Source organism: Trichomycterus rosablanca, chromosome 8 (assembly GCF_030014385.1).
Source record: "Trichomycterus rosablanca isolate fTriRos1 chromosome 8, fTriRos1.hap1, whole genome shotgun sequence".
In the NCBI taxonomy this organism is placed as follows: domain Eukaryota; kingdom Metazoa; phylum Chordata; class Actinopteri; order Siluriformes; family Trichomycteridae; genus Trichomycterus; species Trichomycterus rosablanca.
Genome location: NC_085995.1, coordinates 27,974,019 through 27,987,970, shown reverse-complemented (window position 1 = coordinate 27,987,970; position 13,952 = coordinate 27,974,019). Strand labels below are relative to the sequence as shown.

The following is a 13,952-nucleotide window of genomic DNA, read 5'->3' as shown; positions in this document are numbered from 1 at the left end:
TGAATTTATTTAACATTTATTACGCCCGAATGTAAGAGTATAAAACAAGATGGACCCTGCACCAATAAAAAAAAAATAAAAAAAAAAAAAGAGAAGGAAGAAAGAAAAAACTTGAATATCGCGGTTGCTTGGCATGCCCTGCGGTTGGCTGGTCTATACCGCGATATTTCAAAATTGCGGTTAGCGCGACAGCCCTACTTCTGGACATGGCTAACGTAAGGCTTCTTTTTTGAACAGTAAAGTTTTAGGTGGCATTTGGAGTGGCACTGTGTCTCGGTGGGTAGCACAGTCGCCTCAACGCAAGAAGGTCCTGGGTTTGATTCCCAGGTGGAGCGGTCCAGGTCCTTTCTGTGTGGAGTTTGCATTTTCTCTCCATGTCTGTGTGGGTTTCCCCCAGGAACAGTCCAAAGACATGAAGGTGAGGTGAATTGGAGATACAAAATTGTCCATGACTGTGTTTGAAATTGAACTTGAACTGATGAATCTTGTGTAACCAGCTACCTGTCCTGTCATGAATGTAACCAAAATCCTAATATAACATAACATTAAGTGGCATTTGTGAATGGAACCTATAGTTTATTGCTTGACAAAGGTTTGCCAAAATAATCCCTGGCTCCTGAGATTACATCAGTTACTGATGGATGACGGATCTTAATGTAGTGCCATCTGAGGGATCAGAGATCACAAGTGTTCAGAAGCACCATCTAATACTTTAAAACCTTTGCTCCACTGAGGGTTCACACTACAGATCCACACATCGATACTGTCTCCAAGTGTTTTTTGGTAGAATCAATAAGCAAACACGGTCTCTGAAACAAAGCATCAACAAGCCAACAGCTGTGTGTTTCGCAAACATTTAGGCTAATAGCAACGTTGTTCTTTCAGCTCTGTTATCAATATCTTGTAAACCAAACTGTGATTAAAGAATTTAATTTAGTCTGCCTCGCATCTTTAATTCTACTAAGCGTTTTGTGTTTGAATACACGCTACATTGTTTACAGAGTTTGGTTCTTAAATGGTATCATCTGTTATCAGTGAAGTCTCAGCATTGTTTGTGTTTTTGGCAAAACTGCCACAGTAAATATATACAGTGTATCACAAAAGTGAGTACACCCCTCACATTTCTGCAAATATTTCATTATATCTTTTCATGGGACAACACTATAGACATGAAACTTGGATATAACTTAGAGTAGTCAGTGTACAGCTTGTATAGCAGTGTAGATTTACTGTCTTCTGAAAATAACTCAACACACAGCCATTAATGTCTAAATGGCTGGCAACATAAGTGAGTACACCCCACAGTGAACATGTCCAAATTGTGCCCAAAGTGTCAATATTTTGTGTGACCACCATTATTATCCAGCACTGCCTTAACCCTCCTGGGCATGGAGTTCACCAGAGCTGCACAGGTTGCTACTGGAATCCTCTTCCACTCCTCCATGATGACATCACAGAGCTGGTGGATGTTAGACACCTTGAACTCCTCCACCTTCCACTTGAGGATGCGCCACAGGTGCTCAATTGGGTTTAGTCCATCACCTTTACCTTCAGCTTCCTCAGCAAGGCAGTTGTCATCTTGGAGGTTGTGTTTGGGGTCGTTATCCTGTTGGAAAACTGCCATGAGGTCCAGTTTTCGAAGGGAGGGGATCATGCTCTGTTTCAGAATGTCACAGTACATGTTGGAATTCATGTTTCCCTCAATGAACTGCAGCTCCCCAGTGCCAGCAACACTCATGCAGCCCAAGACCATGATGCTACCACCACCATGCTTGACTGTAGGCAAGATACAGTTGTCTTGGTACTTCTCACCAGGGCGCCGCCACACATGCTGGACACCATCTGAGCCAAACAAGTTTATCTTGGTCTCGTCAGACCACAGGGCATTCCAGTAATCCATGTTCTTGGACTGCTTGTCTTCAGCAAACTGTTTGCGGGCTTTCTTGTGCGTCAGCTTCCTTCTGGGATGACGACCATGCAGACCGAGTTGATGCAGTGTGCGGCGTATGGTCTGAGCACTGACAGGCTGACCTCCCACGTCTTCAACCTCTGCAGCAATGCTGGCAGCACTCATGTGTCTATTTTTTAAAGCCAACCTCTGGATATGACGCCGAACACGTGGACTCAACTTCTTTGGTCGACCCTGGTGAAGCCTGTTCCGAGTGGAACCTGTCCTGGAAAACCGCTGTATGACCTTGGCCACCGTGCTGTAGCTCAGTTTCAGGGTGTTAGCAATCTTCTTATAGCCCAGGCCATCTTTGTGGAGAGCAACAATTCTATTTCTCACATCCTCAGAGAGTTCTTTGCCATGAGGTGCCATGTTGAATATCCAGTGGCCAGTATGAGAGAATTGTACCCAAAACACCAAATTTAACAGCCCTGCTCCCCATTTACACCTGGGACCTTGACACATGACACCAGGGAGGGACAACGACACATTTGGGCACAATTTGGACATGTTCACTGTGGGGTGTACTCACTTATGTTGCCAGCTATTTAGACATTAATGGCTGTGTGTTGAGTTATTTTCAGAAGACAGTAAATCTACACTGCTATACAAGCTGTACACTGACTACTCTAAGTTATATCCAAGTTTCATGTCTATAGTGTTGTCCCATGAAAAGATATAATGAAATATTTGCAGAAATGTGAGGGGTGTACTCACTTTTGTGATACACTGTATATGAGATACTCAAAGATGTATTCATTCACTTATTGCTTGTTTTAACACCGCTTCATCCTATTCAGGGTCACGGTGGGTTCATTTTCATGTTTTACCACTGGTTTATCCTGGTCAGGGTTGTGGTAGGTCTAGTTTTTCCAGAATCATTGGATGTGATGCAGTAACACATGCAGGACAGTACGCCAATCAATCACGGGGCCTTGGCCATCCTCTCCATGCATGTAGATACACTGCTGGGGATTTGAACCCTGGATGACAGCAGTGTTGGTGTAGCATAAAATATCGCTTGCGTGACCCGAGTGCCTATTCAAATATTCACATTTTTGTCACCTCTACACTTTTGTCTCTTTCAGTTTGGCCACCCTTTATTTTGCAGTTTAATTTGGCTCTTTGACCACAGTATTGTTCTACCTTGGTTAAGCATTCTGGATAGTCTGTTTATCCTCGTAATAAATAGTTTCTACTATATGATATACACTGATCAGCCATAACATTAAAACCACCTCCTTGTTTCTACACTCACTGTCCATTTTATCAGCTCCACTTACCATATAGAAGCACTTTGTAGTTCTACAATTACTGACTGTAGTCCATCTGTTACTCTACATACCTTTTTAATCTGCTTTCACCCTGTTCTTTAACGGTCAGGACTCCCACAGGACCACCACAGAGCAGGTATTATTTAGGTGGTGGATCATTCTCAACACTGTAGTGACACTGATATTGTACTGTGTTATGGGGGTTTTTCTTAATAAAAAAAATTTGTTTTAGATAAATTTTATGGATATTTTAGCAGCTATTGAAGTTTTAAAATAGCTTAATACTTGCAATGCTATTGAGATTTCGGCTATGCTGTCTTTCAATGGTATTAATATAATAGATAAAATCGTTTTTTATTAGCTATTAAAAGGTAAATGTTTAAAAATAAATATTGTAGTGTGTTATGAGGGTTTTTCTTGATACAATAAAACTAGTTTTTGATAAATTTAATGAATATTTTAAATGCTATTGAAGTTTTAAAATAGCTAAATACTTACAATGCTATTGAGATTTCGGCTATGCTGTCTTTCAATGGTATTAATATTATGGATGAAATCAGTTTTTTATTAGCTATTAAAAGGTAAATGTTTAAAAATAAATATTGTAGTGTGTTATGTGGGGTTTTTTTTATTCAATAAAACTAGTTTTTGATAAATTTAATGAATATTTTAAATGCTATTGAAGTTTTAAAATAGCTAAATACTTACAATGCTATTGAGATTTCGGCTATGCTGTCTTTCAATGGTATTAATATCATAGATAAAATCGTTTTTTATTAGGTATTAAAAGGTACAATTTAAAAAATAAATATTGTAGTGTGTTATGTGGGTTTTTCTTGATACAATAAAACTTGTTTTAGATAAATTCAATGAATATTTTAGCAGCTATTGAAGTTTTAAAATAGCTAAATACTTGAATTGCTATTGAGGTTTTGGCTATGCTGTATTTCAATGGTATTAATATCATGGATAAAATCAGTTTTTTATTAGGTATTAAAAGGTAAAAGTTTAAAAATAAATATTGTAATGTGTTATGTGGGTTTTTCTTGATACAATAAAACTAGTTTTTGATAATTTCGATGAATATTTTAAATGCTATTGAAGTTTTAAAATAGCTTAATACTTACAATGCTATTGAGATTTGGCTATGCTGTATTTCAATGGTATTAATATTATGGATGGAATCAGTTTTTTATTAGGTATTAAAAAATAAATGTTTAAAAATGAATATTGTAGTGTGTTATGTTTTTTTTTTTTGATTCAATAAAACAAGTTTTTGATGAATTTGATGAATATTTTAAATGCTATTGAAGTTTTAAAATAGCTAAATGCAGCGCTGCTGGAGTTTTTAAATACTGTCCACTCACTGTCCACTCTATTAGACACTCCTACCTAGTTGGTTCACCCTGTAGATGTAAAGTCAGAGACGATCGCTCATCTATTGCTGCTGTTTGAGTTGGTCATCTTCTAGACCTTAATCAGTGGTCACTGGACACTGCCCACGGGGCGCTGCTGGCAGGGACAGTGAGGTGTTTAAAAACCCCATCAGCGCTGCTGTGTCTGATCCACTCATACCAGCACAACACACAATAACACACCACCACCATGTCAGTGTCACTGCAGTGCAGAGAATGATCCACCACCTAAATAATACCTACTCTGTGGTGGTCCTGACTATTGAAAAACAAGGTGAAAGCAGGCTGAAAAGTTATGTAGAGAAACAGATGGACTACAGTCAGTAATTGTAGAACTACAAAGTGCTTCTATATGGTACGCAGAGCTGATAAAATGGACAGTGAGTGTAGAAACAAGGAGGTGGTTTTAATGTTATGGTTGATCGGTGTATAGACTATGTTACTGATGCCTTAGACAGTCTGTAAATTAACACAATTAATTTTGCAATAAAAAAAGCATAGCATAAGGCATAAGAGTTTGTTAGGAAGACATCAGTGACAGGGATGCTGGAGCGTGATGTCACTTTTCCATGTCCTATAAAGAAGCTTACGCAGAGGTTTATAAAGTAATTTACAGACTTTATAGCTAGAAATCTCTTTCATGTTTTAAAATGAACTCTTAGGTAAGAACAAATCACTTGTTCCACATTTACACGTTTGATGTTGTTTGACTGAACTTCAAACAGAGTACAATATGCTGTTTATATTCTTCCACACACAAGAACCTCAACCCCTTTCCGCTCTTCTGAAGTGAACCTGTCAAAGATATATTCACTCTCATATTCACTCTGAACTGTGTGAATATGACTTTATATAAAAAAGACAGCATGAATAGCACTCCCAGAGTCTTTGACAAAGAGAGAGAGAGAGAAAGAGAGAGAGTGTCTGTGTGTAGGCAGATAAAATAGAGGAATAAAATGAGGCACCATGCGAGAGTTGTGTGGATGTCTTTGAAGCCAGACCTGCCTTTGATGCTGCAACAACACAGTGTATTTTAGTGTGGCTTTGTCTGTGCTTACCACGTGTCTAAACGACTTTCGCACCACAATAACCTTCCAAAATCTGAACGTCCATCATACAAACTCAATCTATCCACCATAATATGTGGCTGCAATTAAGTCATTTATCATACATTTATCCCCTTGTCTTTATTTCTTGAAATCCTCTAAAGCCCAGCTCATGAATATGTGCACTACAAATAAAAATGTTCTACTGGAGTCGTGGACAATGTTATCATGAGTGAGCCAGCGATAACTCCCTGAAGCCTGAACTCCATGTAAACAGTGACAACAACACTGTGTATATATTAATATGCTGTCGGCTAATCAGATATCTCTTTCAAAGATCTTATTAACTGAAGAGAAAAATAGATGAATAATAGGCACCCAAGTGGCACAGCGGGATGCTCCGCTAGCACACCAGCTCTGAGATTCTGAACACCCAGGTTTGATCGAACAGTTGGCAGTGGGTGGGAAAAGACCAGACAAATAGCAGTGGTAGCTCAGTGGTTAACATACTGGACTAGAAGTCAGATGTTTGCCAGTTCAAGCCCCTACACCGCCAAGCTGCCACTGTTGAGCCCCTGAGCAAGGCCCTTAACCCTCAGTTGCTTCAATTGTAATCAATAAATGGATAAAAGCGTCTGCTAATTGTAAATAAAAGTGGGTGGGGTCTTTAAACGCTGTGCAAGGACCCTGGTTAGCAGAGGTTAGCAAGGTGTCGAGGGACTGCGCACGCATCGAAGGGGGCATGGAGCAGGCGAATATACCCTCTCAAACCGCAGTCAGGTATCCCTAACAGTGGAAGATGAATTGGCTACGCTAAATCAGGAGAAAAAGTAAGCAAATGCATAAATAAATAAATAAAAAAAGATGAATAATTAGATAAACACTTCAGTAACAGTCCTGTGATTAAAGAAACTTATTACTAGAGAAAATATATGGGCGGCACGGTGGCTTAGTGGGTAGCACTGTCGCCTCACAGCAAGATGGTCCTGGGTTCGATCCCCAGGTTGGGCGGTCCGGGTCCTTTCTGTGCAGAGTTTGCATGTTCTCCCCGTGTCCACGTGGGTTTCATCCGGGTGCTCCGGTTTCCTCCCACAGTCCAAAAACATGCCACCACTAATTGGAAACACTGAATTGTCCTATAGATACCTAGCCGCTAGATGCTCAGACCAGTGCATTGTAGTGCCGGTCCCAAGCCCGGATAAAATAGGGAGGGGTGTGTCCGGCGTAAAAATTGTGCCAAATCAATGCGGATCATGATCCGCCGAGAGCCGGCCCCGCAACCGAACAGGACAAAGGCTGAGGAAGAAGAAGATTACTAGAGAAGATATATCCTACAGTACATTTATTTAATAAACTTTTCTCAGAAATGTCAATGGCATTCTAAAATAATAAACAAAATGCAACATGAATGTTTCTTCTTCTTCATTCCACTGCTCCCATTAGAGATGGCCACAGTGAATCATTCGTCTCCACTTACCCTATCCTGTACATCCTCATTTGTCACACAGACCAGCTGCATGTCCTCCCTCACCGCATCCATAAATCTCCACCTTGGCCTTCCTGTCCTCCTCCTGTCTGGCGGCTCTATCTTCAGCACCCGTCTCCCGATATAACTCTAGTATGTCAACTCTTCTCTCAGTCAGATCAGCTAGCTCTCTTCCTTGGACAGTCATAGTGCCCACAATTACAGTTCCAACCCTCACCTCCAGCTTCCTACCCTTCCACCTCTCTCTCTTTCTGTGGTGAAACATTCCTTCCCTTGTGCTCTTTGGCCCAACAGTAGCATAGATTCCACCAGCACCCTGAATCTTTTAAAACTCTGTAATAATGCCCCTGGGTTTATAACATGACCAGGAAGCTTACAGTCAGCTGTCCACATACTTCTGACCACATAGTATCTTAGGTTGGGTTTATACTTGTCAGCTTTGGTTTGCTTGAAATGAATCTAGGTGCGTTCATTACAGTAATTGTGAACGCTTCTTTTCGAACACACCTAATAAACACAACAAGACCCCTGGGCACAGAGGGGGGCTCGGTCCATTTCTAAACAAATTCTGGTGTGATTTGTTACAGGTATGAACTCAATACAAACCAAAGGCATCGAAATGAACTAAACACAGGATATGATGTCATAAGATGAGACTCTAAACAGAGTACTTTCCTTGGCGTGTGCAGCGGAGGAATTTCATGCACTGTTTTGGCTTCTTCATCCATTTTACCACATCTTGCTGTGTTTACCACAAGTGCAGTGCAATCACAAAATTTAATCTTGATACCAGTATGGAGCGTCTGCCAGTAAAAGCAGTGGAACTGCATGTCTGACAATGTGAGGGACTAGCAGGTACAGTATCTTAGTTACATTATACAAACAGACTATAATTTCAAATACACCACTTTATACACCAAATACACCATTGCAGGTGGTGATTTCTCTTCCTCTGGGCGTACTGAAGACAAAAGACAAGCCACCTCTGCAGGATGAAGTTACGTCTCACCTCGCTATCAGCCCAGCATTCTTAAAATACCTTGTTCCTGATGAGCCAACTGTGTAGCATGTACCTTATGATCTTTACACACACACCCCTATTCTAAGGTCAAGACAAACATGTAAACCAATGCAATCCAGCTCAGGTTTGTCCGTGAGGCTGTCTCTGCTGAAGGTTAGCATGCTGGTCCAGTAGTTCCCATCACCAACAATCACTGTCACAATAAGCATGCAGTAAAGAGCATTAGTTCATGTCAGATGTAATTGTGGCTGATGCCAGGATAGAACCTGGACTCACACGGCCGGGGCGATAAAGGAAAATCAGCAGGCTAACCCATGCCTCCATACTCAGGGGGATAATCGTTCAGGAAGTGTCAAGTAACTGGATAACACAAGAGGAAGGTTTCTTCACATCCTGCCCATTAGTGTGAGATCTGCCTGAGATAGCCAACTTAGGAGCTGTTTTTAATTAGTCACCAAGGGGTGTCGATGTGCATATAATTGCATGTATCTATCTAACCTGTGGAGAGGGGCAAGGTGCTGTCAAATGCTCTCAAATATTCCTGTTATTAACTGTTCACCCCACTAAACAATATTCACATTATAAAAAAAATATGACATTTCTGGCAGTTTAAGTCACATTTAACAAATGTGTTGTTCATTATATGCCAGAAGTATTTGGACACCTGGCCATAAGATTGCTGGACATTTTATTTCAAAAACAAAACAGAGTGACTTCTATGTGATCTTTTCAGCTATAACAAGAGTCGTTCTTCTGAGATGCTTCTCACAAGCCTTTGAGAAGCCCATTCAATCAAAAGAGCTTTTGTATGGCTAGGCACTGATGATGGTCACTTGGTTGCTAGCCATGCTCACTGTTCACAGAAACAGTTATTAGTGTGATTGCCAAAAGGCAAGCACACTATTGTTATTCTTATTTTCGTTTTCAATATATTATTACCATTCCACCAAGTATTAGTGATTTTTAAGGTGAAAACGCTGCACAGAATGAAATTATAGTCCAGTTAGACTTCGCAGTGAGCGTCAAATCGTTCGCGTTGCAACAGAAAAAAAGATATTTATATCCGTTAGCTTCAATGCTGACGAATGCATTGAAATCAATGGGAATGGCTAAATGCTAAAGTAGGAACCGAAGTGTGAGCACTGTGTAAGTGCACTGTGCCTGAAAGCTGTAAATGAGACACAGCCGATCATAGATTGCGCAATACCATGGCCCCTACAGTGATAATCACATGTAAATGAATGAGTACTGATTTGTAAGCAGTAGAAAAGAGAGTGAACTTGTGCTCCCACCACAGCTTGTGCACAGATACAGTGGCCTGTCTGGGAGAAAGTATTCACACCCCACGCACCGCACCACTTCTAAACGCATGCGCACCCCCGACCTGCCACGCCCGTCCACCTGCCAATAAGTGTTTACCTGCTATTTAAACCACACTATAACAACTATATGACCAGAAGTATGTGTACATTCCACTTAATTCATTTTCATTAATGGGGCTGGTTCCAAAAGGAAACACTGGGTGCAAGGCAGGAATACCTTGGACAGGGCACCAATCCATCGCAGGGCTTTGACCATTCCTCATCAGACATAGCCAACTGTGTCTGTGTGTGTGTGGACGCCTGGCTAGCCGTTAACACAACTGAGACTCAAACCTTGATCTCAGTGGTGGTTGTCTAGCATCCTTCTTATCAATTTAACTTAATCTTATTAAGTTCAGGTGTTTAAGCCACACTCATTACTAACAGTTGTAAGAATCAATCAGATAAACTGTATGCCTTCAACAATATGGCACCAGTTTAGGGGCACGCCTTTTCCTATTCAAGCATGACTGTATTCCTGAGTACAAAGCAAGATCCATAAAGACATGACTTGACAAGTTAAGTGTGGAGGAACTCAAGTGGCTTGCACAAAACCCTGACCACAACCCCACTAAGTCAATAAAGAAATAAATTGGAAGATTAACTATAAGCCAGGCTTGCACATCTGTGCTGATCTCACAAATGCTCTTTTAAACAAATGTCTGGTTGCATGAGTCTGAGACATCTACTGTAAACCTACTACTGTAAAAAGCAAGGCATGACACTAAACACATTTATTTAAAGTCACTCAGACTTAGGTGCACTTTACATACTGGTATGTTTGAGAGGTGGTGGTAGGAAAGCCAGAGTACCTAGATGAAAATCCACATAGGCAAGGTGAGAACATAGCAATTTATACAGACAGTAACCTGGATCACTGAAGCTGGCACCAGCACTACCTATTGTGCCACCTCACTGGCCATGTAACAACACATGATAATTAAAATGCAATGAAGCTAATGTATTCCAACACAGCCTGAATGTCACAGTACTTCCAAATCACTTTCTCTAAAACCCACCCTGAACAAAATCTGGTGAAGGTGAGAGCATGAAATGCCGCATTACACAAGCCTCCAGCCAAGAGCAAACAATAGCTCACTGGCTTATTAACACACTGCATCCGATTTACCTGGGTTAGCAATAAAACATGCAGCTTTTAAATGCATGGTACTTGTAGTCAATCTAAAGTAAAGCATTAAGAAGAGCTCGTACTTCTCCTCAAGGGAGAGACGCGAATGCTCCCAATAACCAGCTAGTGGTTCCACTTAAGCACTAGCATTCCAGAGAGTGGTGGAATAGCCTTCCGTCAGTGAAAAAAAAAAAGATTCCTCTCACTTTCTTCGTTTCTCAATTGAATTCTCAGAGGAGGCTGCAGTAACAGTGGCCAGACCTGTGCTCCCGAGTCTCTGAGCTATTAGCGGCTGAATAAATCTGTTTGTGTGCTGCTGTAACTGGATGACTTCAGCCCACTCCATCAGTGAAGAAACAGAAATAGAGACGGATAGAGGCTGAAAAAAGGGCAGGAGGAGATGTGAGAGAGAATGAGTGAGTGAGAGAGTAAAAGAGAAGGATTGAGTGTGGTTGTTGGGGCGTCTATTCACCTTCTTTAACACTTGAAAACGGGGACTAGTTGTCTTAATAGTGAATAAAGCCAGTGTGTACTAACACGCACACACAATTCAGAGGTTTCATCCATTCCCACTAGTAACAGAATCAGAATCTGGCTTAATTGGCCAAGTATGCTAACAAATACCTATCACACATAACTCGATCTCTCTCTCACACACACACACACACATTTATACCTGTAATCATTTGCAAGTGCAGCCCACACTGTGGGTTATATATGTGCAATACAGAAAAAATATATATAAATAGGAAATGAAAAGTAAGTGTGAAAGACCAGTGTATTGAATATATTCACTGTCTGTTTTACCACAAGTTTATCACATTAATGGTCACGTTGGGTCTGATTTATTGGGCGAAAGGCAAGAACCACAATCACAGGGCAAATCGGGCATGTCTTCGGAAACCCACAGAGACACGGGGAGAACATGCAAACTCCACACAGAAAAGACCCGGACTGATCCACCTGGGGATCGAACCCAGGACCTTTTCGCTGTGAGGCGACAGTGCTACCCACCGAGCCACTGTGCCGCCCTGTATAAAAGTGCTATCAATTATTTGCTTTAACTTTGTGGTAACAGTTGATGGATCAGATGTTAGTAAATGCATAAAATGTGTTTGTATGGGACTTCACAGAAATTCAATAACATTTTATGGCACTGTAAGGACAAAGCACAAAGAAAGGTGATACTATGTTGGAGGGCAGAAGGATGCAGACCTTCTAAGTAAGCTAGTGTGTTACCCAAGCGCCAAGTATATTTCTGACACGTTAAAGCTAAATGTGTTCTCCAGAAAAATAGATTTTACCAGGAGTTCTGTTGTATAATAGAGTGCTTGCAAAGAAACGCTCCTGTGGGCTCATGCTTACATAAAGCCTGATCTTATCCTGCACTGCAGAAGCACATTCCCACTGCAGTCGTTCATATTTCTAATTTTAAACAGTCGGCTCAATAGTAAGTTTGTAAAAAAACAAAAAAAGAACAAAGACATGCTGCCTACAGTGCAGATTGTTTAAAGCGTCCAAAAGGCATACTCACTGATAAAGTTGGTCTGGCCTGTGTAGATGGTGTACTGCAGCTCATAAGACGTGACACTAAACTCATCCTCAGAGGTCCAGTGCACTGTTATGGTATCGTGGGAGGCTGTACACAGCTCCTCTCGTATCGATGGTGGATTAGGTGCTGCAAATAAAAAAATAAATAAAAAACAAGTGTAATACCAGCAATATGGTTCTGCTGCTGCTTAGAAAAAGATATGTAATGCTGGTGAGGTGAGCAGAGCATGACTGACCTGTTAGGTAATCCAGGCCCTCCAGGATCTTCTTCTCTCGAGAAAAATCAAGGGCGAAATTGTCAAAGGCCTCGTTCAGATTGACATCTGGGATGAGAACCTGCGAGGAGGCCGTGGCCATGGCAACCCTGGGAACCAATGAGAGAACGAAAGGTGTACTTGTGAGAGAGGAGCACTTACTGGCAGAGTATCCGCATTTGTTAACACTCATGTTGGTTAACACGTCTGGTTTTTAACCAGCCCAAACACTGCCACATCACCCCACTGCTGCGTTCTCTTCACTGGCTTCCTGTAGCTGCACGCATTCAGTTTAAAACACTGACGCTCGCCTACAAAGCCAAAAATGGACCAGCCCCAAGCTACCTTCGTGGTCTAATCAAACCCCGCTCTGTACCACGCAACCTCCGAGCCACCAGTCTCGCTCGACTTGAGCCTCCATCCAGGACTAAAGGAAGACAAGCATCAAGGCTCTTCTCTGTTCTAGCGCCCAAGTGGTGGAATTAACTTCCTCTGTCTGTCCGAACATCTGAGTCTCTTGCTGTCTTTAAAAAACGATTAAAAACCCACCTTTTTATGAAGCACTTAAGCTGACTTGTACTTATTTACTAACATCTTGTTCCATCCTTTTCCATTTCCAAAAAAAAATAAAAATAAAAAAAATAAATAAACCCACTTTGGTTCTAACAGGTTTTAGCAGATTTGTGTTCTTCGACTGTAGTTTACCTAAACTTGAGAAATGAAATGTTCACTTTGGAAGCACTTCTGTAAGTCGCTCTGGATAAGAGCGTCTGCTAAATGCTGAAAATGTAAAATGTAATGTAAAATGTCATGTTGCACTATTTTACCATGACCAGACCCACAGTCACAACCATGCAATTCAAATGTAGGAAGGTGACTCGCAATACTGGTGCAAAAAGCAAGTTATCCCTCATGATTCCCTCATGATTCCTACTGTTTTGGCTGGGCTGCATCTGATAGATGTGGGTGTAAAGTAAAGGTATGATAGCAGTATCCTAATAAATTATGTAACAACACACTTTCTGGGCACAGTTCCATGGTGAGTAACGCACATAAGAGGATATTTCAAACTGAGCTGTGCACATTTTTCTCACTTTAAGAGTTTAAACACAAGTGATTTTACCTTGTGCCTAATCAGTATGACGTTTAAAATGTGAATCATGATTAGTATATTAGAGTGTCAGGTTAGAGCAGCAGTCTATTATGCCAGCCCAGATCCGAGTTCACCAAAAACCTAGTAAGCTCTTTACATAGACATCATTTTACGTCATCTTACGTGCACTCTAGAGAAGAGGGCTTTCTGAATTCTTAGATGCTTTAAAATGTAACTGTTTTTGGTACACGTAGGGAGATGGCATGATAGTAGGTTGTGCCACCTCAGCCCATTGGGCAAAACCTGCGGTGACATAATCACTGTAATCAGTGTCTAAGTAGTGCATTTAAATAATCACCCTTATAAGTTTAATG

The 13,952-nt window shown here is 41.0% G+C and overlaps 1 protein-coding gene across 4 annotated transcripts in view; it reads right to left on the bottom strand.

The window, feature by feature from the left end:
- mid2 (midline 2) overlaps window positions 1-13,952 on the bottom strand; it is a 191,648-nt gene that overhangs the window by 16,932 nt on the left and 160,764 nt on the right. For all 4 annotated transcript variants that reach the window (XM_062999975.1, XM_062999976.1, XM_062999979.1 and 1 more), the window contains exons 6-7: window positions 12,468-12,595; window positions 12,215-12,358 (exon numbers count right to left, since the gene is read on the bottom strand). In XM_062999975.1, coding sequence (XP_062856045.1) covers window positions 12,215-12,358; window positions 12,468-12,595 — 272 coding nt within the window. The remainder of the gene's footprint in view (window positions 1-12,214; window positions 12,359-12,467; window positions 12,596-13,952) is intronic.